This window comes from Staurois parvus, unplaced genomic scaffold, assembly GCF_062004578.1.
Source record: "Staurois parvus isolate SC_StPar_1 unplaced genomic scaffold, SC_StPar_1.0 ptg000327l, whole genome shotgun sequence".
NCBI lineage: Eukaryota > Metazoa > Chordata > Amphibia > Anura > Ranidae > Staurois > Staurois parvus.
Window position 1 is genome coordinate 5008635 of NW_028318123.1, and position 25310 is coordinate 5033944.

The following is a 25310-nucleotide window of genomic DNA, read 5'->3' on the forward strand; positions in this document are numbered from 1 at the left end:
AGTGCTGAGCTAATCAACTTTATAAAATCTGGACTCTGCTTGACTAACCAATCCACTCAGTGAACTGGTAACAAGGTCCTTTTGTCCTCTGACCAGTTGAATTCCTTCCTGCAGAACACAAAGTAGGTCCCTTCCCACCTCACCTAAAGGAAGGCAACCCCTTACCATCATTGTCCCCTGATCAGCAACTTAATGGGCTAACAGAAGAGAATGTATTACACTGATATGATACATCTTTTTGGGTTTTGGCAGGTTTACTGATTGTTAGGATTTTCCTTTCATAAAAAAGGCAGTTCCTGGCCAAACAGTATAGAGGTCTCAAGAAGAGACTGGTTACAGAAGGTGAATTGTTAAAGCATACCCTGTTAAATCTCATCCCCAATATATCTCGTACTCCAAAAAATCAAGTGACCCACAGCCAAACAGAAGGTGTGTTTAACCTCGTCGGCGGAATGATTATTTTTGATTTTTTGTGCTGAAAGCGGTACCATTTTTTTGCATGGAAATATGTAGTTTTTTATTGTAGGCTGTAATTTTTAGGAATAACTCACTGAAATCTGTACGAACAAGAGTCTAGTAAACATCCCGGGTAGGATAAAATTTGAAACCCGAAATCATAAATTATAATTTAATAAATAATCATAAAAAATAATAACATAATAAATTTAATTCAATAATATAATCAAACCAAAAACACTGAAATTTGAAATACAGAGGCAAATTCCCACATCGCTGAGCAAAGTCGCAAAATCGTTTTCAGTGTCTGATGACGAATTTCCCCACAAATCATTATCACTCAATTCTGCAAGTGGTTCTGATTTACTATCGCTGTTTTCTAGCTGGTCTAAAACTGCTTTTGATGTAAAGGGGCGCTTTTTGGACGCCATGGACTTTTCTAAGTTTCCAGGCAGAAAGAACAGTCAAAATGCAGGCAGGGCACAGGACAAAGCAGTAGGGACAAAATGTATGTGAAATGCATTGAAACAGCAATGTTTTACTATGTAATAATCATTTTTTAAAAAATTAAATTTTTTAAAAATTTCAAATTTGCCGCCGTTTCCGGCGCCCGTACGTCCCGACGTCACAGGGACCGTAACACGGAAGCTGGATGCCGGCATCGGCCAGAGGAGATGGCCGGGGACGCTGCAGGGAACACATCGTGGGAGCGAAGGACAAGGTAAGTGCTGCAGGGACTCCCTGAGCAACGCCGCATGGTAAGCCCAAGTGTAGCTCAGGGTTACCGCTCTTGGTACTGAAATTTTACCCCGAGCTACACTCGGGAATACCACTAAGGAGGTTAAATATACAGTAAAGCATTTAAGTGAAAGTCTGTTGACAAAATTCCACACACTTAAATCAATCCCTGTAAATTACCGCTAGAAAAACATTAGGTGTAAGTGTTAGTGTGTTACTAGCTAATAAATATTGCTTTACTGACACGATTACATTTTTTGTCCCAAACATACCATTTAAAGATAAATACACAAAACATTATATATTCCTTACAAACCTAAAGTAGGCCTTTCAGTACATTTCCAAACATCATGAATAAAATGTTAACATGTCACGATATAGAGTCAATGGTATGATTTTTTTTTTTAAGAAAGCTGTACTATTTACAAAGAAGTCTTTGTGCTCCAGTCCAGCAACTTTGTCTAGGCTAAGAGGATGACATTAGTGTGCTGCGGAGAGAAGAAAGAATTTCCTTAGTTTCTTCTTCGTAAGCAAACACACTACAACAATGTAACTTTTTAAACTCACAAGGTGAGAAGCTGCATGAGGGAGTAGTATCAGACATTCGTTAACACATCCAAGAGTAACACGGGCACTAGAATGTACATGACTGTGTCATCTATGACCCAGCATCTTAGTCCTGGACCTAGATGCAGACCCTGTGTAATGCCCAAGCAAAGATAGCTCCATCCTTCTTGAAAGAAAAGCAGAAAGTACACTTACCGGCCAATTTATTAGGTACAACTTACTTTTACCCAGGTGGACCCCCTTTTGCCTTCAGAACTGCCTTAATTCATTATGGCATAGATTCAACAAGGTGTTGGAAACATTCCTCAGAGATTTTGGTCCATATTGACATTGTTGGTTGCACATCAATGATGTGAATCTCTCAAAAGTGTTGTATTGGATTGAGATCTGGTGGCTGTGGAGGCCATTGGAGTACAGTGAACTCATTGTCATGTTCAAGAAACCAGTTTGAGATGACTAGAGCTTTGTGACTTGGTGCATTACCCTGCTGGAAGTACGCAACAGTAGATGGGTATACTATAGTCATAAAGGAATGGACATAGCAACAATACTCAGGTAGGCCTGTGGCTTTTAAACAATGCTCAATTGGTACTAAGGGCCTAAAGTGTGCTAAGAAAATATCCCCCTCACCATTACACCAGCACCAGCCTGAACTGTTTATACAAGGCAGGATGTATCTATGCTTTCATGTTGTTTATGCCAAATTCTGACCCTACCATCTAAAATCGAGACTTATCAGACCAGACAACATTTTTCTAATCTTCTATTGTCCAATTTTGGGGAGCCTGTGCAAATTGTAGCCTCTGTTTTTTGTTCTTAGCTGAGCGGCGTGGCACCCGGTGTGGTCTTCTGCTGCTGTAGCCCATCTGCTTCAACGTTCGACATGTTGTGCACTCAGAGATGGTGTTCTGCATACCTTGGTTGTAACGAGTAGTTATTTGAGTTGCCTTTCTGTCATCTCAAACCAGTCTGCCCATTCACCTCTGACATCAACAAGGCATTTTCGTCCACACAACTGCCACTCACTGGATATTTTGAAATACTCAGACCAGCCCGTCTGGCACCAACAACCATGCCACTTTCAAAGTCACCTAAATCCCCTTTCTTTCCCATTCTGATGCTCAGTTTGAATTTCAGCAAGTCATCTTCACTACGTCTAGATGCCTAAATGCTTAAATTGCTGCCATGTGATTGACTGATCCGAAATTTTTGTTACCAAGCAATTGACCGTGTGTACCCAATAAAGTGGCCAGTGAGTGTATAGTGGGGGGGAGGGTACTGTGAACTGTGTGGGAGTTATAGCTGTAAAAGAATATGAAATAGGAGACTGTATCTCCAATTATTCACAGAGTAACATCTTGATGGTTGCTTTCCTTGACTGGCTCTAGTAAGTGAAGTGAAGTAACCGATCGGGCCACAATGAAATTAAATGTATATATTAGAATCCAGTGTACAAGTCCAACATAAAATAATTAGTCCCCTTTCACAGTCCTATGGGATTGTTTATGCTACTAGATTGTCTTCCACTCTCCCTAAATGCTCACCACATAACTAAACATATCAAGTATTCCAATTCATACGTGAATCTATAAACGTGTGACCTCCTCTTCCACTTCTTTAAAAATAATATTCTCTCCCCATGCAAAAAATATATACGAACACCGCATATAGTGCATTATTTTTATATTTTCTTTATATTTACTTATTTATATTTTCTTGTTTTTATTCCGGTAGCTTTACACATGCTACATTTTTATAAGGAAAAAAACCTTTCAAATCGAACATTTTTTTATTTTTCTTAGGTGGTGAAGTAACACTTTTAACTAATTTAGTATAGATTAGATGACTTCCTATAGATAAAATGTGGTTTATTGGGAACCAAAGGTCCCAATATTTTATCTCTCCTAATGATAAGCCAATATTTCCTGATGATAGCTTCCATGTCTTTATATTGACGATTAAAATCTAAAATAAATGCATATTCCAAATTTTTTTCTGTGTTAATCTTATTCTTTGATTTACTTTTTTCTCTTTTTCCCCCCAAATATCTTTTACTCATTTCAAATCGTGCTTTTTCTAGTTTGTCTGGATCATAACCTTTCTCAATAAATCATGCTTTAATCATTTCTGATTGTGTTATATAGTCTTCTAGTTTAGAACAATTTCTCTGCCACCGGAATAAAAACAAGAAAAATTTAACATTTTACATCCCAGGCTACAGCAAAGGAATACCCTATTAAGAAATTGATCACATGTACTACATCTTTTGTGACGTATTTACTAGAGTGCCCTTGCAAATTCCAGTATGTAGGTCAAACGACAAGACAGTTACAGGTCAGGTTGAGGGACATGTTGCCAAAATGATGGCAAAAAAGATCAGTCTATCTAGACACTTTAGAGAGGCTTATAACTGCAATCCATCCTTATTAAAATTTTGTGGCATAGATATGGTGGATGAACATTGGAGGGAAAGTATCAGAATGAGAAAAATTTTAAAAAACGAGACATTTTGGATTTATGAATTCGATACCATGAAACCCAAAGGGTTGAATGTGGAACTACATCTTAACTGTTTCATTTCCAATCTGTAAATTAGGGTAATTTTTGGAAAAGGCTATATTTGGCATGATATGAATAAGAAGAATATTAGTTGACTTATGAGAGTAAATAGGCCTCTTTGATATATTAATAGGGATGGGATTGGACATAATTATTAATTAGAGAAGAAATTAAGTTTTCATATCCCCCCCCCCCCAGGCTCACATAGTATCTATATAGAATTCATAGGCTTGTCCATATGTAAACATTTTACTTAATTTCCTTCCCTTTGGTATTTATGAGTTCAAGGTATAGAGCTGTGTCCCTCCTGATAATTGTATAGATCATCTGATATGAAGGGTATTGCAAATTTGTGTTCAGGTGTTGTTTTACCTTTCATCATGAGGGGGTTAACTACTTCCTGTCCAGGCACTTTTACCCCCTTCCTGCCCAGGCCAATTTTCAGCTTTCAGCGCTATCACACTTTGAATGACAATTGCACGGTCATGCAACACTGTACCCATATGAATTTTTTAGCATTTTTATGAGACAGATAAAACTTTATTTTGGTGGTATTAATTCACCACCGGGGTTTTTATATTTTTGCTATATAAATGAAAAAGTCCAAACATTTTGAAAAAATTGTGTTTTTCTTATAACATTTTGCAAACAATATTTCTTCATAAATGTATTCAGCTATCTTTTTAGCGAAAAAAAAAATAACACAAATTAGTTTATAACCAAAAATTATAATTTTTGAAAAAAATGTTTTTATATTATTATTTATGTTTTTTTAAAACATACTGTCACCCTAGCAGTACAGTGTCACCATTGTGACACTGTACTACTTGTGGGGGGTAATGAAGATTTTTTTTTACACTAATTGCTTTTACACCCAAAAAGGCTGTAAAAGCAATCATTTCTTGCAGCCATTGAGAAATACTGTGCAAGCTGTGATTGGTCACAGCTTGTCACATGGTACAAGGCTGTTGTGAATAGCCTTGTACCATGTGACCTCTGTGATCATTCACAGATTTCACTAGTAGTAAGCAATGATGTCCAAAGTGACATCTTGCTTACTACTATTCATGTGATCACTGATTGGCCTCACACAGAGGTCCCGTACAGCGATCGGTGTTCCAGACACAGCAGGCACTGGATTGCGGTACCGCATGCTTCCAGGGAGCACGCACAGACAGGGAAGCGGGAGGGCGTTTATAAATGGCCACCCGCCCCTGCACTGCTCATGCCTGGCCGTTTATGTACATGGGCCGGATGGGAAGTGGTTAATATTTGATAGTAGAAATAAAACGTATAGTAATCGAATGTGATTGTAGGAATATGGAATTTATGTAAGATCATGTGTAGTAAATTGTCGATTCCTAATGAGATTAGAAAGTAGTATGTGTTACAGTGCACATTATGATATGTTACATTGTCCCTTTTGTAAGTTGGCCGATAGACGTCCCATTGAGGGCATAAGTAAGCTATAAAAGGCCAACCCGCATGTCTGACGTACACATCCTTTGATAAAGTCATAATGACGAAACGCGTCAGCGAGTGACATCAGACGCATGCCGAAAGTCTAGCAGCGGCCATCTTGGAACAGGCCCCGGTCCAGGTGTCGTATGCTGGCTTTCTTTTATTCATTGTAAGAACTTTTTTTAACAATAAATGAGTTTGTTTTTAACTTGCTACACTATGGTCTGCCTATGTTTGGTTGCATATGGATAATATTGAAGTTGAGGCCAGCGATAGAGGCAAATACAGGAAATGAAGCGGTGGTTTATGAGATTGCTATGCTCCAGATTATAGGAGGATTTGGTATTTGATTTATAAGGTGGTGGGACATCAATGGTGGATGAAGCACTGGTTTGCGGTGATCACAAAAGTGGAATGAGTGTGAGTACAACAGCACTATCAGTATTCTACTGTTATCGGAAGTACTACACTATAGGAACATTTTGTTTTTTGGGAGAAGCGTATCAAGGAGTAAAGAGAGAAAAAGAGAAAGTGGGTTTCAAGATTTATTTATGTAGAAACAAGAACATTTGGATTGGAGGGTAAGAGTAAGGTTGACAGAATGTTGTCACGTGGTGGATACGTTGGTACAATAGTTGCACTTTTTATGTGAGTTTAATACTTCATTTCAATTGGGATTTAAGAAGATAATGCACTATATGAGGTGTTTGTATATATTTTTTGCATGAGGAGATAATATTATTTTAAAAGAAGAGGAAGAGGAGGTTATATGTTTATAGATTCATGTGAATTGGAATACTTGATCGGCTTTGTATGTGATGAGAATTTATGGAGAGTTGAAGACAATCTTGCAGGATAAACAATCCCATAGGACTGTGAAAGGGGACTGATTATTTTATTGGATTATAACATATATATTTGTACCTTCCTATGAGGGAAGGATTATTCTAGTGGCTGGAAACTCTAATCTGGATTTTATTTTATTTGATGTATTTCTTTTGATTTATTGTATGTATTTTGGTGGCAGTAACTATAGAAAGTTCCCAGGCATGGATTTCAACATACATATATTATAATGAAATGAAATGGTTTACATTTTTTTTATTTTGAATAGAATAATGAACATATTCCTCCTGCAACCGCTGAATGCCAGTGGGAAGGAGAAGAGGAGAATCCATCTTTCAGTGGTTGCAAAAGGAAAATGGAAAAGATTGATTCCTGTACATGCCACCCCTGCTGCCTCTCCTATCCACGTGTAAAACAGAATATGACAGAGAGGCCGCATGGGCCCCCTGCAGCATGGGGTGGGGTTGCCATTGTGACCCCTGCAAGTGCACCAGTGGTTGGGAAGGGTGGTAAAAAACACCTCAACAATGGGGTTTTACCACCCAAACCACACATGTAAACAAGCCCTTACTGTTCTGAGCCTCCAATAAGGCTGCTTTTATACTGATGTGCTGCGGTTTATCAGCACCACGGGTGCAGCACAGTGCACCTGTGGCTTTCCTGCAGGTTAGCTGCACTTTGCTGTAGACCTCTCGTATATCTTGCAGGTGTGGTTCACTTTCGGAAAGTGTGCCAAACCTGCAGGATCAGTGCACAGTACATGTAACCGGCAATTTTGAAAGCTTCTTAATGGAAATCTGTATTGCTTACATAAATACATGATCCATAAACTGATCTAAGGCTTCACCTTAATCATAACTGTGAATAAGGCTTTGTGAAGCCAAAACACGTCAGTTTATGGATTCTGCATTTATGTAACCAATAAAGATTTCCGTTAAGATTTCTGAGTTGCCAGCTACTTGTATTGTGGATATTTGCTGTGAGGATTGGATGCCTCAGCCGGTGCACTGGTCTCTATGTGGTGAATAGAGCAGTTGCCCTTGGGTAAGATTTGTTTCTATGGGTCCGTGCAGTTCACCCGCAGGAAAGCTGCAGGTGCATATGCTCATTGCAAAACTATGTGATGTTTAGTAAACTGACCTTTTTCTCTTCCAGCTTCTGCTGGCATTGCTAGACTGCTAGAAAGGTCCCAGGTGAAGTGTGCTTGGAATCACTCCTGCAGGCAAAAAATTATTGGGGTCCCTGCACTGTATAAACCTTATAAACTGTAAGGAAAATTACCTAACTCACCCAAAATAAAAACATATTATACAAATCACATCAACCAAAGGGACAGAAATCTAAAAATGTAGCACAATGTGGATGAAAATATATAATACACATTTAAATTGACTCACCCAAATCCTTGACCATTGAGGCGGGCTTTGGTTGAGGTCCAGGAAGAATACCAGCCTGTATACTGATCTTGGTTGGAGCAACTTATCTGATCTGAAGTAACAGCACCTGATTCAAACCCCAGAGGCTTATGATATGGACATTCTGCAAAATAAGTCATATATAAACTGTATAGTATTTGTATTAAGGAGGAACATTTCTTAATTTAATAGATACAAAGTAGTCTGATGATATGTTTCCCTACAAACAAAAAAGTTAAAGGGCAGTCTGTATTGTTACGGCAAGCAGCCTATTGGGTCAGTCACATTTCTTTTCTTTTTTTTTTTAAATAAATGAGTACTGAGGAATTATAGACCAATTCTAGACATGTCAAAAATATTTTGCACATAAAAAATGGCTTTGGCTCAACATCTCAAACCCAAAATATTTGAAATATCAAGATTAAAGATTAAAGTATTGACAGAGATCATTGACAGCAACAATTAAAATAATACACAAACACAGTTACATAAACCCAATATTTAAAGAATGTTCTGTGTCAGAGGTAGTAAACCTGGATCCAATAAATCAAATGCCATCCATTCAATATGCTTCAATAATAATCACACTCCATAGATATATTAGTAATTGGACTGAGAGCTCTAAGAGAGGAGGGGAAGACATAGAGGGTATGTGGTCATCCTCACTGCACCATCGACGGGATATGTGCTTGTTGTTTGCACCTGCATGATTGATGTATGTTTGAATGGGAGCAAATACAGCTCTAAGCGGCTCTATGTATGAGGGAAGTATCTGTCTATATATACAAGTAGATCCACATCCATAGGCAGTCTTTATATTCCATTTTCCTCCTCTGGATCACATTCAGCTGCTCTTTTCCAGACTGGGACGCTCTATAACCATACACATTCATTAAGGATGGCTTCAATGCAACCGATTCAGTGAAACTACTGCTTGGATATTTCTTTACCCTCGATGTCTGTCCCTCCTCTCTGAGAGCTCTCAGTCCAATTAATATATCTATAGAGTGTGATTATTATTGAAGCATATTGCATGGATGACATTTGTTTCATTGGATCCAGGTTTACTACGTCTGACACAGAACATTCTTTTAATATTGGGTTTATGTAACTGTGTTTGTGTGTTATTTTAATTGTTGCTGTAAATGATCTCTGTCAATACTTTAACCACAAATGAGATTTTTCTCTTGATATTTCAAATATTTTGGGTTTCAGATGTTGAGCCAAACCCATTTTTTATGTGCAAAATATTTTTGACATTGGATTTTGTGGTGAGCTCTCCTCCCCTCATTCACATATTCTAAGACATAAGCCTGGTAGGATCATTTTCTTTTTTTAATGTTTGTATCAATTCTTGACATACAGTAAGTTTGTTGTCAGAAAAACAGAAAAAGAAGGAAAAATTCATTGAGAGCATAGAGGTGAATACAAATTTGAGATTTTAAAGTGTGAGAGTGTTGATGGTGTGCTGGCATGCTAAAGTTGCACTTCATGTTTATTCCTGGGAGCAGATCGTAATTATTAACAGAGAACAGAGCAGTTTCCACCCCTTCTCAGTTCTGACATAATAAGATCATTCACCTCATGCGTATCTCCCTTCAGTCTCCTTTGCATTCACAATATCCTCACATTTATAGTATACATAGCCTGCATATATACACGTGTATGCATCCTTGGAGTAATGCCACAACCTGTAAATCTGCATGAAAGTAGGTCTAATGTCTTTCTTTGCCAATGGATGAATTCAGTAAGTCCCCGACTTACAAATATTCGAGTTGCGAACTTTCACAGATACGAACGGACCTCACATTACAAACATTCATAGATGCGAACAAATCAAGGAAGTAGGTCATGTCTCTGCTGGACATTGTCAAAGCTGCACATTGGCACAGTTGTGCTGCTGTGTGCTTACTTTATAGTGCAATAGTGTACTGTACAGAGCCCAGGATGTCCAGAAGCAAGAGGAAAGGCAGTGGTGATGTGGAGGAGACTGCTAGGAAGTGCAAAGCATTAACCATGGAAACAAAAGTGAAAATAATTGAGAAATTGGACTGAGGCAAAAAGATGGTAGACATTGCTCATTCTTATAACATGAATCGTTCAACCATTGGCACAATTCTAAAGTATAAGGACAAGATCATGGAACATGTGAAGTCCGCTGTGCCTATGCAGTCAACAATAATATCCAAAAAGCGTGGTAAAATGATAGAGATGGAGAAACTTCTCAGTGTGTGCATGCAGGATCAGCATCAGCATCGAGTCCCACTCAACTTAATGCTTATTCAAGAAAAAGCTAAAAGCCTGTGTGAAGACTTGAAGAAAAACTGGGGTGAACAGTGTGCATCTTTTACTGCCAGCCATGGATGGTTTAACAGATTCAAGGCTAGAGCCAACCTTCACAACGTAAAATTAAGTGGTGAGGTTGCAATTGCACATACCATAGCTGCCCAAGAATTTCCAGTAACACTTAGAGAAATTATTGATGAAGGTGCTTATTTACCCCAACAGGTTTTTAATGTCAATGAGACAGGACTGTACTAGAAGAGGATGCCAGAACGAAATTACATCAGGAAAGAGGACAAAGTGATACCAGGCTTCAAAGCAGAAAAGGACAGACTTACTCTGTTGTTTGGTGGCAATGCTTCCAGTGATATGAAACTAAAGCCTCTCTTAGTTTAGAGAACCCAAGAGCCCTCAAAAACATAGCCAAGGGCTCTCTTTCCAGGACTGGTTTTTCCACCACTTTATCCCAGAGATAACGAAATATTGTTTGGAGAAAGATATCCCGTTCAATATTCTTTTGCTGATGACGATGCACCAGATCACCCCCAATTCCTGGATAACTTTCATCCCAACGTCAAAGTAGTGCATCTGCCACTGAATACTACAGGACTTATCCAAACTATGGACCAAGGAGTTATTGAGACTTTCAAGAAATATTTACGTCACACTTTTCATCAGACAGTGAAGGCTATTGATGAAACAGGAACAACCTTGTGACAATTTTGGAAGGACTATAACATCTACAAGACCATAAAAAACATCAACTTTGCTTGGCGAGAGGTTTTGGCTGTCACCATGAATGGGGTTTGGAAGAACCTTTTTCCGCAGTTTGTTCATGAAGTTCATGGACTTGAGAAGATGGGTAAGGAATCCAAAGAGGTCTTCAACAACTTAGTGACCCTTAGCACAAAGCTGGAGCTAGTTCAGCAAGAGGACAACTTCATTGAACTCCTTGCTGTGCAACATGAGGAGCTTACTAATGAGGACCTGATGGAATTAGAGGCCCAGCGAAAAGACGAAGAGAGCCAGGAGGAAGATGTAACTGAAGAACCAAAGAGATTCACAACACAGGAAATGGAAAGGGGATTTTCTTTACTTGAAAAGGCATGGTTAGTTTGTGAGGCACAGGACCCCAATGTAGAATGATACACAAAGGTTGCAGCAGCCGTTCAGAATGCCATCCAGTGCTACAGAGTCATCTATGATGAGAAAAATAAGAGCTACTACTCAGACATCACTGGATCATTTTTTCCAGAGGGTAGACAGAATGGAATGCATCAAGAAACCTGTGTCATTATCAACAGGTATGGGCCAAATTCCATCTTGCCCTCCATCTCCTATTGCTGATGATCCTTCAGCTCCATCAACATCAGGTGTGAGCCAAACTCCATCTTGCCCTCCATCTCCTATTGCTGATGATCCTTAAGCTCCAACAACATCAGGTGTGAGCAAAATTCCATCTTGCCCTCCATCTTCTATTGCTGATGATCCTTCAGCTTCGTCAACATCAGGTGTGCTCCAAATTCCATCTTACCCTCCATCTCCTATTGCTGATGATCTTTCAGCTCCAACAATATCAGGTGTGGGCCAAATTCCATCTTGCCCTCCATCTCCTATTGCTGTTGATCCTTCAGCTCCACCATCTCCCACCTACCCTCCCTCCTCCAGTTAGTAAATCTCTTCCACTATATGCCAGTTGTGGTACTGTACTGTACCACTATTTTAAGGTAACTGTAAAAGTAAAAATAGTTTATTTACAGTATCTTTGTGTATGTTTGTTTTTTTATGCTATACATTGTATATTTGTGTCAAAGGTGTATAAGACTCACTTTGTCGGACTTACGAACAAATCTGATTTACAAACTTTTTACCAGAAAGGAACTCCTTCATAAGTCGGGGACTTACTGTATAGTCCTGATGCTCCATGCTCCCTTTGAGCTCCCTTCTAGCACTGCGTATCCCCTATATTTCTGGAGCTGCTAGCTCATAGCAGGGAATATGATACTATTATAGGTAGAAATGAGTTGGTGGTGATAAGCAGTTAGAATTGCACAGAAAGAGCATGAGCAATACTTGCATGTGGTCAAATGGGTGTGATTTAGTAATGCAGCAGACAGAACTTTATAATTGTCAGCCAAGGCTGCAGCATCTTCATTCTGAACTCGGGAGCTGAATATACTTGCTGGTAATTCTGCATTTGTGTTGTATCATAAAAAGGTATTAGGATAGTGCAGGAGAGAAAGATTTGGACCTGTACAGTAGTAAGTAAGTTGTAAATGTAGCCCCAGTTACACAGCCAACAATAAAAAGCTGATAGAGGTTCTAATTCTTCTCACTCTACCCAAGAATAAAACATTGTTTAGCCATAGATGGAGTTGTTCATGTAAATTGACCCATAAATTAAACAATGCAAAAATTGGTATCAAGATATGGTACTCACCTGGCATGCAGTCTAGTCCAGTTATTCTAGACGATGGCACTGTTCCACTTCCTCCCTGGCAGTCACACTTGCAGGCCTTATTAAGCCACTGTGGAAACCAAACAAAGAAGGGAATTGAACAATATGTCCACAGTCTCCGGTGAAGTGAGTGATAAAGCCCAACTGTGCCTACAGACGTTCCAAATCTTGTTTCTTCAGGCATTTTAATATAATATTTTGTACTATAAAAATTAAGATTTAATTAAATATTTTGATGTGTCATTGGTACCCTGAAAAATCAGTCCCACCCTGACACAGTACCCCCCATGTCCCTATCTTGAGGGAACATGGGCATGTGGCCTGGTATGGTATGGGGGTCTGCACACTCGTCCACCTTCATTCTGGCCTAGAGGTCTGTTGTAGATTTTTGGGGGGAAACCCATGCTTTTTTTTTCTTGAATTTTGTATGGGGTGACCCTTAAAATCATATCAGACCTGGAGGGCCTGTAATGAATTGGAGGGAGCCCCATGAGGGTTTTTTTTGTGTGGGAGTCCCCTATTAACCTCCCTAGCGGTCTGATTATGTCAGTATTTCTGTGCTCAAAGCGGTACATTATTTTCAATGGAATTTCTTGTTTTTTTAGTCTAGTAAATATCCCGGGTATTATAAAATTTGAAACACAAAATCATAAATTATAATATAATAAATCTAAAAAATAATAATATAATAATAATAAATTGAATTAATAAATTGAATTAAATAATGTAATCAAACCAAAAACACTGAAATTTGAAATAGAGCGCCAAGTTCGCGCATCACTGAGTTTGGTTGCAAAATCGTTTTCAGTGTCTGATGACGAATTTCCCCACAAATCATTATCACTCAATTCTGCAAGTGGTTCTAATTTACCATCACTGTTCTCTAGCTGGTCTAAAACCACTTTTGACCTAAAGGGACGCTTTTTGGATGCCATGGACGTTTCTCAGTTTCCAGGCAGAAAGAACAGTAAAAATGCAGGCAGGGCACAGGATAAAGCACTAGGGACAAAATGTATGTGAAATGGTTTGATACAGTAATGGAATACTATCAAATTTTAGTGTATTGAGTGAATGTACAATTTTGACATTTTTTAATTTCCCACGGGTTCCGTCTCCCATGAATCCCATACGTCCCGACGCTCACAGGGAACGGAACCCAGAAGATGGATGCCGGCATCGGCCGGAGGACATGGCCGGGGACACTGTAGGAGGGACATCGCGGGAGCGCAGGACAAGGTAGATCAAACAGGGATCGCTGGAGAAGCGCTGCAGTGTATTCCCGAGTGTAGCTCGGGGTAACCGCTTCTGGTACTGAAAGATAAACCCGAGCTACACTCGGGAATATTGCCTGGGAGGTTCACAACTAAACCATGCCCTCATCTTGGAAAAGGATCTGGTATAGATGTAAACAGATTGAAGGGGCGAGGAGCAGTCATTTTGGTGGCATTGTTCGTATTTGCATTTTCAATGTTTCATGTTAAGAAGTACTAAAATCACTGCTCCTAACCAGTGGAATTCAAATGCTTTAAATTTAAAGAATTTTGGTTTTGCTGTAGTACATGATACACATGGCAGTGCCCAGCCCTCGTGTTATTTGTTTGACATTTCCTTGCCTGTTAGCCTTGAAAATGACCAGAACAGTTTTTTTAACCTGTGTCTCCAATTGACTTCAATGGGATTTGGATTTGGCACCCATATGCAAAGCTAGTAAGCATGCTATTGTCAAACATAACCCATAGGAAGTTAGGCAACTTCCAAGTGGGCTTTCATGTGTTTTGCACTGAGGAGAAGCTAATCGTTTCTCTGAGCTCTGAAGGCAGTTCCTTTGGCTTCATGGCCTTATATAGAGAGGTGTGTGCCTTTCCAAATCATGTACAATCAAATTAATTTACCACAGATGGACTCCAATCAAGGTGTAGAAACATCTCAGCAATGATCAAGAGAAATGGGAGGCACCTGAGCTAAAATTTCAAGTGCTGTTGAAAGGGTCTGAATATTTATTATTACTTTTTTCATAAATTTCCAAACATTTATAAAATATTGTTTTCACTTTGTCATTATGGGGTACTGAGTGTAGATTCATGAGAAAAATGAATTGAAACAACTGCAGTATCAGGCTGCAACATAACAAAATTGAAAAAAGTGAAGGGGATCTGAATACTTTATGAATGCACTGTATATACTATATATACATATATATATCAAGCACCTAGGCATGCAGACTGATTCTACAAACATTTGTGAAAGAATGGGTCACTCTCAGGAGCTCAGTGAATTCAAGCATGGTACCGGGATAGTGGTATTATAACAAAGTGGGAGCAACTGGGAACAATTGCAACTCATCCACGAAGTGGTAGGCCATGTAAAATGACAAAGTGGGGTCAGCACATGCTGAAGTGCACAGTGCGCAGAAGTTGCCAACTGTCTGCAAAGTGAATAGCTAAAGACCTCCAAACTTTGTGTGGCCTTCAGATTAGCACAACAGTGTGTAGAGCGCTTCATGGAATGGATTTCCATGGCCGAGTAGCTACATCCAAGCCATACATCACCAAGTGCAATGCAAAGCATCGGATACAATAGTGTAAGACACTCCGCCACTGGACTCTAGAGCAGTGGAGACATGTTCTCTGGAGTGACAAATTATGCTTCTCTGTCTGGCAATCTGATGGACGTGTCTGGGTTTGGTGGTTGCCAGGAGAACGGTACTTGCCTGATTGCATTGTGCCAAGTGTAAAGTTTGGTGGAGGGGGGATTATGGTGTGGGGTTGTTTTTCAAGTGTTGGGCTTGGCCCTTTAGTTCCAGTGAAGGTAACTCTTAAGGTATCAGCATACCAAGATCTTTTGGACAATTTCCTGCTCCCAACTTTGTGGGAACAGTTTGTGGATGGCCCCTTCCTGTTCCAACATGACTGCACACCAGTGCACAAAGCAAGGTAGTTAATGACATGGATGAGTGAGTTTGGGATGGAGGAACTTGACTGGCCTGCACAGAGTCCTGACCTCAACCCGATAGAACACCTTTGGGATAAGGTAGAGCAGAGACCGCGAGCCAGGCCTTCTTGTTCGACATCAGTGCCTGTCCTTCCTTCTGGAAGAATGATCAAACATTCCCATAGACATACCCCTAAACCTTGACAGCCTCCCAGAAGAGTTGAAGCTGTTATAGCTGCAAAGGGTGGGCCAACTCAATACTGAACCCTACGTACTAGGACTGGGATGCCATTTAAGTTCATGTGCGTGCAAAGGCAGGTACCCCAATACTTTTGGCAATATAGTGCACAGACTCAGAAAGGGAGAGTTCCTGCATCTATTCTCTGAGAAAAAAAGCCCTGATTTAGTGTATATATACTGTATATGCAGCCCTTTGATAGTGAGAGGGATGGCTTATCCATTCCTTCAGATTATTGGCTCTTGTGTGACTCATTTGACCAGGAGCAAAAGCTAAGAGCTGCATTATGCGTTGTTCCTAAATTCTGGCAGCAAACCTGCAAACCTATTGGCCATATGTTTGGGACTCACAATTTCTATGGATTTACCTCAAAACCAAATGTAGCACTACCCCCTTACGAGTTGCAATAGAGTTGGGTCCCCCTATAGTCCTGCACAGCCAGGCAACACACATTTCCTTCACTCAGACTTGCATCAGGAGATCGTAACCAGTCCTTGAGTTTTGTTTTGAAGTACAGGTCTCTGCAGCAAAAATTATCTTTCTCTTAGAGAGCTAGCCAGCACCTCCTGTTGTAGCACCCTAGATGACTCCTCTCATCATCCAGCTGCACTGGGCAAATCCCTGAGCAGGGGATCCAATGCCTGACACTGCAGTGTGAAACAGTCCCCGGTAAGATAGCAAATCCAGTTTCCCACTTGAGTGCTCCTTTTTCCTTAGTGGATCAGGGAGTGCAGGTTTACTCACTTGCTCCTGTGCTGCCGGTGGTCAGTGGCTGCTACCAGGCCTTCAAGTTGGGCCACTCTTTCCCTTCCACACAGGTGATCCTCTCTCAGGGGGCTGATGAAGCTTCAAGTTTTCAGCCTTCCAAGGTCTTCTGCCTGCAGGTGAGCCCCTCTCCATCTGGGCCCCCTCACAGGCTCCTGCCTCCAGCCTCTCACATCCATCTCTTTCTTCCACCTGAACTCTCCTGTTGCTGAGCAGGCTCAACTACTCTTAAAGGTTGTCCTGGCCTCTTGCCAAGCCTCCAGTTGGGGATTGGCCAGGATCCTCTAAGAGTACAAACCAGCCACTCCTCATATCTGCCCACTGTTCTCCAACGTTCTAGAGTAGGGAGAAATTCCATAGGTGCTGGTCTGCAAAGCCTCTCTGCACTGACGCAATTATGACCTCCTGCTAGCTATTACTCCCAGTCTGCTATTCAGCCCTAGCTAGCAATTGAAGTCTAGCTCCCCCTAGCTACCTAGGAGGGTGCTACACAAAATTGAGCCTGATTCAAACCTATCTCTAGCAATAAGAAGATTATGTCTGACTCATTGCTGCACATTTCTTTCACATGCAAACTTGCTTGTCTTGCTTTGGGATGCCATTATCATTGAATGGTACAGAAAGTGCAAGATGCGTTTTTTGTACATTTTGTGGACATGCACAAAATCACACACTTTTGTGTGTGTTCATGTGCTACTGTAATATGCATGCTGGTGGTGGAATTAACCTGTTAAATTGGGTTTAGCTGCCTTGTTGTTATTGTTTATGCAAGGCAGGTTTTAACTGTCTAGAGGATTCTTCTAAACACACTAGGTACCCATACACTCAATGAATTTATGCAATCATCATCATCCTGATGATATCTAAAAAAACTTAACAGATTCCCTTATCCACTCAAGTGAAGTGGATGAAGAAATCCTCCTTGCTGTGTTGTATTCTGACAGCAAGAACTCTAAAAATACACTGATCAGCACCGTAGTTAATTGTAAATTAAACACATTGGACAGAGCCTAATTAGTGATGTCATCACACTCACTGAAGATGGAAGGTGAGCGAGCGAGCGTTCTTGTCTCTCAACCCATATTGCATGTATTTGTCATTGTAAATAAAGGATATAGCTTTATGGTTTTAAATTATAAGTTCTGCATCTGGTCTTGCACGTGATCTCTGAGGATTACTGGAAGTGGATCGTGGTGTGTAGGATGTTTTTTTTTGTCTTTTCTGGTTTGGTGCTGTTAAAGCAGAGTGAGATCTGGGCACAAGCATAAATTGAGGTTGCCGCCTGTCTGCTAGTCTACTATGCGCTATTGATCTCTTTGTATTCAGAGATCATAGAGTTCTGGTAAGAGGCTGCAATGCTTGTTGTGTGGGGCACTGGATCCATACGTTTTGTGTTACTATTATCTATGGTTACAACATCCTACAATAAAATGTAGCTAGGTTGCTTCATTTTCTTTTATACATCCTATAAATAAAATAATCCAATAACTTTGATCAAATTCAGTGTGGTGAAAGGATGGGACATATATAACCGGTAGTGCTTGCCCTCACTGTAGGTGAGGCACTCAAAAGCTCAGAATTCCTATACAGAATTACTTTCTATAATTATTTATCTATTACATGGAGCTTGTGTGTTCTCCAGTTTGGGGAAGACATTGATTTAACTATACACTGGCATTGTACATGAATGTAATGTGTGGGAATATCAATAACCAAGCACTACAGAGGTTGTGATGGTGGCGTATAACTGAACAAAGTCTAGAAAACAAAGGTTCAATGAGCAGCTGTTGAAATCATGAAAACTGTACAAGGAATAGTAAATGTGTGGACTTACCTCACTGCTGGTTAACACTAGGTATGTGGTGCATGGAAAAACAAAAGATTAAATATAGTTAAAATACATATGCACAGAGAGAAATGCGTAGGCTGCCGTTGCTGATTCCCTTCACAAATTCTGGTTGCCTGAAGCAACATGCAGCCAAGTCATAACTCCTCACTTGCATTTTTCTAGATCAGTGGTGCAAAAATTATTGAAGTCATTAGATCAGGATAGAGCTGAGGTTAGTTTTTTTAAGAATCAGTGGTAGCCTACACAAGACCCATAGATTACCTTAGACTTCTATTGAAAAAACAAAAATTAGCTTGACTCTCAAATACTAGCAGTTATAAAATACAAAAATTCCTGGGACAGTTTAATTTCAGACTGCAAAGACTAAAGGACCTAAACAGGGACGGACTGACAACTCATGGGGCCCCCGGGCAATAGAGGATCATGGGGCCCCTGTGTCCTTGCCCAAACTCAAAAAAGCCTATGAAAAAGGTACCAGGGGCATCTCATGGGGCCCCCTATTGACCCAGGGCCCTCGGGCAGTGCCCGAGTTTCCAAACGGTCAGTCCGACCCTGGCCCTAAATGACCACTGGATATATAATGACACTCTTTAGGTAGATTAGTCCTTCCAATCCAAGATTTACAGTATATGTGTGTGTTTGTGGTTTGGGTGTTCAGACTTCACTGGCTTAATGCTTGTTCTGGATGACTCAGAAAACATTGCAACTGCTAGGCAACTAGCATTTTCAAAAGGAATTCAGGAAAGACAGCCATTGTATTAATTCTAATACTGGTTCTTATCTGTCTAGAAGGTTTAATTCGATGTGTTTTAGAAAACCTTAATTTTAGTTTTAATGACACTTTCCTTTAATAAAGTTCATACATTCACTACCTGCACTAAAAATACATTCATGATAACCGCAGACCTTTTGTCGATGTGTCATTCTCACCATCAGCTGATGAAGTCTCATCTCCAGCTTTGCCACTGTCAACAGCTATAACATAAAAGGAAGTATGAGCTAAAGTATCACATAAGATGCCATTATGGCGAAGTATCAGCAGAGGATTTCAGTATATTGTTATAAAGAGCATACACTACAAGGTTTCTGTACACTGGATACAAGTAGGCAAGCTCTTTTAAATGGACCTTTTCCTGTTTTATTCTCTACCATCAGGGTGCAGAAGAAATGTATGTAATGGTTAGTATTAGTCACCAGTATATGAAGCTGCAGACTTACTGATTGGACCTCAGCCTCATATAAACATACCATAACATTAAGTTTTGATGGACACTCTGACATGATAATGCATTTTTTCATTATACAATACCCTTTCAAGCAACTACATAATGAGGTGTATTTATCATTGGTTGTAAAGAGGATACCTTTATGTGTAAATTTGTAGATTCTGTTAATGATCTCCCCAACTTCAGTTAATTTTTATGGAAATAATTCTGCATATTTTTGCTATGTCAAGTGAGTATTGGTCATAAGGAAAGAAGCAAGTGAACCATATTTTAATCTTGTGCTTTTTTCTACTAACTCCAGCATCAAAATATGGGAATGTCTGCTACAACTGATGTGGACATGGGAGCTAATAAAGTGTCTCCATGGGGTTTATCCCCCCTCCCGCAAATTACCCTTTCATTGCCTTTCTGTATTATCTTTATGGTTACCTTGCTTAATCGATTTAGTACAATAATAATACAGAATCAATTCCTTTTTTGTCCCAGTAACAATGGTTACCTGAACAGACAGAGAGGGTGAATCATGAATCTCCTGAGCAAAGACAGCGGCAGCAAGAAAAACCTGACTGGTGTTTTAACACTTCCCTACTACGTCAAGAACTAAGAAAAAAATGCCTTTTTATGCACTTTAATTCTGTAAAAATACCTAATAATAATAGGCATGTTCATACTTAGCTGCTCTGTGCAATGGAATTGAAAGGGGAGATATTGATGACAAATCGTTTTTCTTAACGCAAAGAATGCATTAAGGTAAAAATTGTTTAGCCTTTATAACCACGGTAAGAGAATTAAACCAAATATGGCTTTCTGAAATATGTTTGGGATACTGTAACTGTAACCTGTTACTCCCCCAGTTATAAGTTACATTCTGTAATTTGCTGCCAATCTGTAAAGTTGAAAGGTGATCAACTGCTGTAAAACTGCAGAAGCTGTAATACATTTTCATTTAGTTTCAAGTTGTTTAGTATGCTTAACATTTCTATGTGGCAAGATCCATCCTACTGAGATACCAGCTTAAAGTGAAAAGTAGGTTCTCCCTAATGCCTACCGCTCCAGCAGTATCTACCCTGCTTGTCTTCATTCACAGGTTCTTCCATTCAACCATTGGGAGTGAAGACAATCCTATATAAGCTTTAAGTTTCTCTAGGTGCAGTTAAAGAGGTAGTAAACCACATCTAAAAAAAAAAAAAATCCCCTGCAAGGCAAAGACATAATGTACTAGTGTGCATCGCATACTAGCACATTATGCAAAACTTACCTTAAAAGGAAGCCCTCCAGCAGCACGCTCTCACCACTGTAGAGGCTTCCATCTTCACCCAATCTTCCTTCCGGCTTTGTGAGCTCTGGTCTTCTGGCTGGCTGAGCCACAATGACGTCACTCTCGTGCATGTGCACGGGAGTCTCAGGACACGGCACAGTGCTCTAAAGGAACGGTACGGGTATATATCTATAAATGTTGCACTCCCTACTACCACAATAACAAATATATATATAATTTCTACTGTGAAAACAAAACATTAATTCAAAGGTAAATGTACCAAATGAAGTAACAGTGATTTGAAATCAAAAACTGTATATGTGATTGAAGACAGAATAGTAATCAGAATAATAGTCCCATCAATCAATTAATAGTCCAATATTAGTGATCAGAAATCATCAAATAGTGACTTTCCGTGAATCCTTCAACCAATTAGGATGTGCGCTCACCTCCTTCTATGCCTATAAAATAGGCTATAAACACTTGTGGTTCACATAACCTGGAACCTGCCAAAATGGTTGCAGTATAGGATGGATGTAGGGTACTTCCTATGAATGACAATGCTTTCCCCTTGTGTGCTGGATATCCCTGCAGGGATTACTCCCTCCTTCAGCTGCTAAAGATCACTTGCTTACTCCTCCTTAATCGTTCCTCAGTACCAAAGATCACAACCCCCTGATGAAGCCACGTGACCTATGGCGTAACGCATAGGGGTGGGGCTAAGACGTCACTCGGCACCAGAGAGAGCAGATGGCAAGTACATGCCTTGGCGGCTGACACAGGCTTAAATGATACAAAGCGGTTTTATGATATTTTAAATGTGAGTGCATTGTATGAGATTTTGGGAATAAAGAAAATTTGTTTTAAGGATAAAGCACTATGTCTTCAATTTCTCTTTGATACTGAGGAATGATTAAGGAGGAGTAAGCAAGTGAACTTTAGCAGCTGAAGGAGGGAGTAATCCCTGCAGGGATATCCAGCACACAAGGGGAAAGTATTGTCATTCATAGGAAGTACCCTACATCCATCCTATACTGCAACCATTTTGGCAGGTTCCAGGTTATGTGAACCACAAGTGTTTATAGCCTATTTTATAGGCATAGAAGGAGGTGAGCGCACATCCCAATTGGTTGAAGGATTCACAGAAAGTCACTATTTGATGATTTCTGATCACTATATCACTAATTTTGGACTATTAATTGATTGATGGGACTATTATTCTGATTACTATTCTGTCTTGAATCACAGATACAGTTTTTGATTTCAAATCACTGTTACTTCATTTGGTACATTTACCTTTGATTTAATGTTTTGTTTTCACAGTAGAAATTATATATATATATATATATATATATATATATATATAGTATTTGTTATTGTGGTAGTAGGGAGCGCAACATTTATAGATATATAATTAGTTTGCACAGTTTGAGTTATGTGTTAAATGTTGGTGATCCATAGAGGTACACTGTTTGTTTTGCTCGCAAGTTATACATACACAAAAACGGTACGGGTATGCTGTTCCTTCAGAGTGCATGTGCTGCTGTAAGAAAAACCCAAATATCTCCTAAACACTGCACGTTTAGGTGATATTCTTTTTAGCTACAGGTAAGCATTATTATAAGCTTACCTGTAGGTAAAAAGTAACATAGTGGCTTTACTACCACTTTAATGAAAAGAGCTTGTGGACTGAGTTAGAGTTTGGGCCAGCAGGCAGGCTTGTGAAAATCTCAGTGTGGCTTCCCTTTTGAGGTCAGCCCAAACCTGTTCTTCCATGTAGAGCTTGCCAGGATAGCTGCATGCAGCCTAGAGGGGCTTGGAATAAATTACCCCTGTAGTGGGCGATGGATCTGGACATGATCCGTCACAAAAGACTGAGTAAGATTTAAAAAAAAAACCCTACTAGTGAACATTGAATGTTATGCACAACTTTCCACTCACTTGAAAAAGTTCAAGTTGAAATCCTGATTCGGCCTGAATCTGTTCTTATTATAACAGAGGTTAAGTCTGTACCTGGGAAGAAAAGACTGAAACTGGTTCTAGTTGGGAAATGGGTGGTGGCTTAGTAGAGAGGGGCTTGGAGGTGGTGAGAAGTAGGAACCTGTGGTGCCATGTGTTTGGTAACCTGGGATCCCACTGTCAGATATGCCTGGGTATTTGGCCAGACAATCCCCTCCCTGTGACTATGCCTGGAACTGCCGTTAGCTGAGCGGCTCTTCTGGTGTATATGAATGAGTGTGGATATTTTTTTACATGACCTGAAGGTAGAGGAGTAATGATCCAGAGTGGTGGTTTGTTACAGAGGTTCTGACCCTCCCGTCACTGAGAATGTGCTGTGGGCAATATGTGGCGAGATCTAATTAAACAACTTTCCACAAGGAGACGCTGCGTGAGAACTTTCCCTGTCCCCAAGTGACAGCATTGGGCCAAGCACCAGCACTCACGTTCTCCACCCTACTCAGATGTATTTTCTTCACTCCCAGTGATTGAACAGAGTGGTGGAGGAGCTAAGAAAAGGTTAGTATGTGATGTTGGGGTGAAGATGAAAACATACCCTGTGTGAGCAAAGAACTATTTTCCTAAAAACCCAAACTCCTATTGCTGCCTAAAGCAGATCAAGGTAGTGTTGGTGCCTGTTGGTGGCAGACCATCAGCTCCAAAGTACAAATCTAGCCTATAATGTCAATGTTTGAAGTCTGTAAACAGCCCTTATGTTAGTTCCTGAATACATGCAGATTTTAACCCAGTACTAAAATTGTACTTTTCAATGGACTTAGCCTAAGCACATAGGAGGCAGTGCCATATCATCCATGGGTGCAGGGTGTTCACTGCACACAGGGCCCGGGATGGGGTGGGGGCCCACTGTGCCCCGACACACACTGCACCCATGGATGCTTTCACAATGGAAGGCGGGGGCAGGAACATATACTTTCACCTGTGTATAGGGATCCCCTGCACACCCAATCAAGGCACAGCAAACGGGGGGGTGCAACAGTCCAAAAAGAATGTAGGAGCCGAGCGCTTCCAAAGGCTGGAGATCCATGCAGAGTGCCCGCTCTTCTACCTGGATGGAGTGGGGGTCAGACAGGAAGCAGCAGGGAGGAGGAGGGGGGAGCCAGGCATTGAAGGTGAGCAGGAGGCACAAGGCTCATTCTTTGAAGTGGCAGGATGTCTTCAGTGGCTCAGCTCTCTGGCATGTCATGTCTCAGTCAGGCTGGGAGAAGATCGGCAGAAGGAGCGCAGCCGGACACCTGCATGAAACCCTCCTTCTCCTGATGACCGCCATCTTCGTCGTGACCTTGCACCCCTGGCTTAGGAGCACCTCTTCGCCCCCTACAATCACCCCCTAACTGAGACTGCACAAGCCCCACCACCTGCCGCTGCCTGATGACCTGATGCTAAATAGGGTCTCCTTGGTCCTGTAGCACTGCCCCCCCCTCCTATATCAGTGCTGCCCTCCTGTGACAATTCCCCCTCCTGTCCTACTGCTCCCCTACTGTCCCACTGCTTCCCTCCTGTATCAGTGCCCCCGTCCTGTGAAAATACCCCCCTCCTGGCCCACTGCTCCCATCCTGTATCAGTGCCACTCTCCTGTGGCACTTCCCCCCTCCTGTGATGCTTCCCCCCTCCTGTCTAGCTGCCCCCCTCCTGTAACACCCCTCTCTCCTGTCCCACTGCAGCCCTTCTGTCCCACTGCCCCCTGCCTGTGACGCTGCCCCCCCTCCTGTCTCACTGCCCCCCTCCTGTAACACCCCTCCCTCCTGTCCCACTGCAGCCCTTCTGTCCCACTGCCCCCCCTCCTGTATCAGTGCCCCGTCCTGTGAAAATGCCCCCCTCCTGACCCACTGCTCCCCTCCTGTATCAGTGCCGCCCTCCTGTGGCACTTCCCCCCTCCTGTGATGCTTCCCCCCTCCTGTCTCACTGCAACCCTCCTGTAACACCCCTCCCTCCTGTCCCACTGCCCCCCTCCTGTCTCGCTGCCCTCCTCCTTTAACACCCCTCCCTCCTGTCCCACTGCCCCCCTTCTGTCCCACTGCCCCCCTCCTGTCCCACTGCCCCCCCCCCCTGTGATGCTGCCCCCCTCCTGTCCCGCTGCCCCCTCCTGTAACACTTACCCCCTCCTGTCCCACTGCCCCCCTCCTGTAAATGTGCCCCTCTTCTGTCCCTCTGCCCACCTTCTGTGATGCTGCCCTCCTCCTGTAACACCCCCCCATCCCGCTGCCTCCCTCCTGTTACACTGCCCCCCTCCTGTTCTGCTGC

At 41.2% G+C, this 25310-nt stretch overlaps 1 protein-coding gene across 2 annotated transcripts in view; it reads right to left on the reverse strand.

Annotated features, from left to right (window-relative positions):
- RS1 (retinoschisin 1) overlaps window positions 1-25310 on the reverse strand; it is a 36766-nt gene that overhangs the window by 3889 nt on the left and 7567 nt on the right. The window contains exons 2-5 of one of the 2 annotated variants that reach the window (XM_089683875.1): window positions 19497-19541; window positions 18552-18568; window positions 12766-12853; window positions 8025-8166 (exon numbers count right to left, since the gene is read on the reverse strand). In XM_089683875.1, the coding sequence (XP_089540001.1) occupies window positions 8025-8166; window positions 12766-12853; window positions 18552-18568; window positions 19497-19541 (292 nt within the window). Of the gene's footprint in view, window positions 1-8024; window positions 8167-12765; window positions 12854-18551; window positions 18569-19472; window positions 19542-25310 lie in introns of both variants that reach the window. The other variant, XM_089683874.1, reaches the window with a different exon arrangement.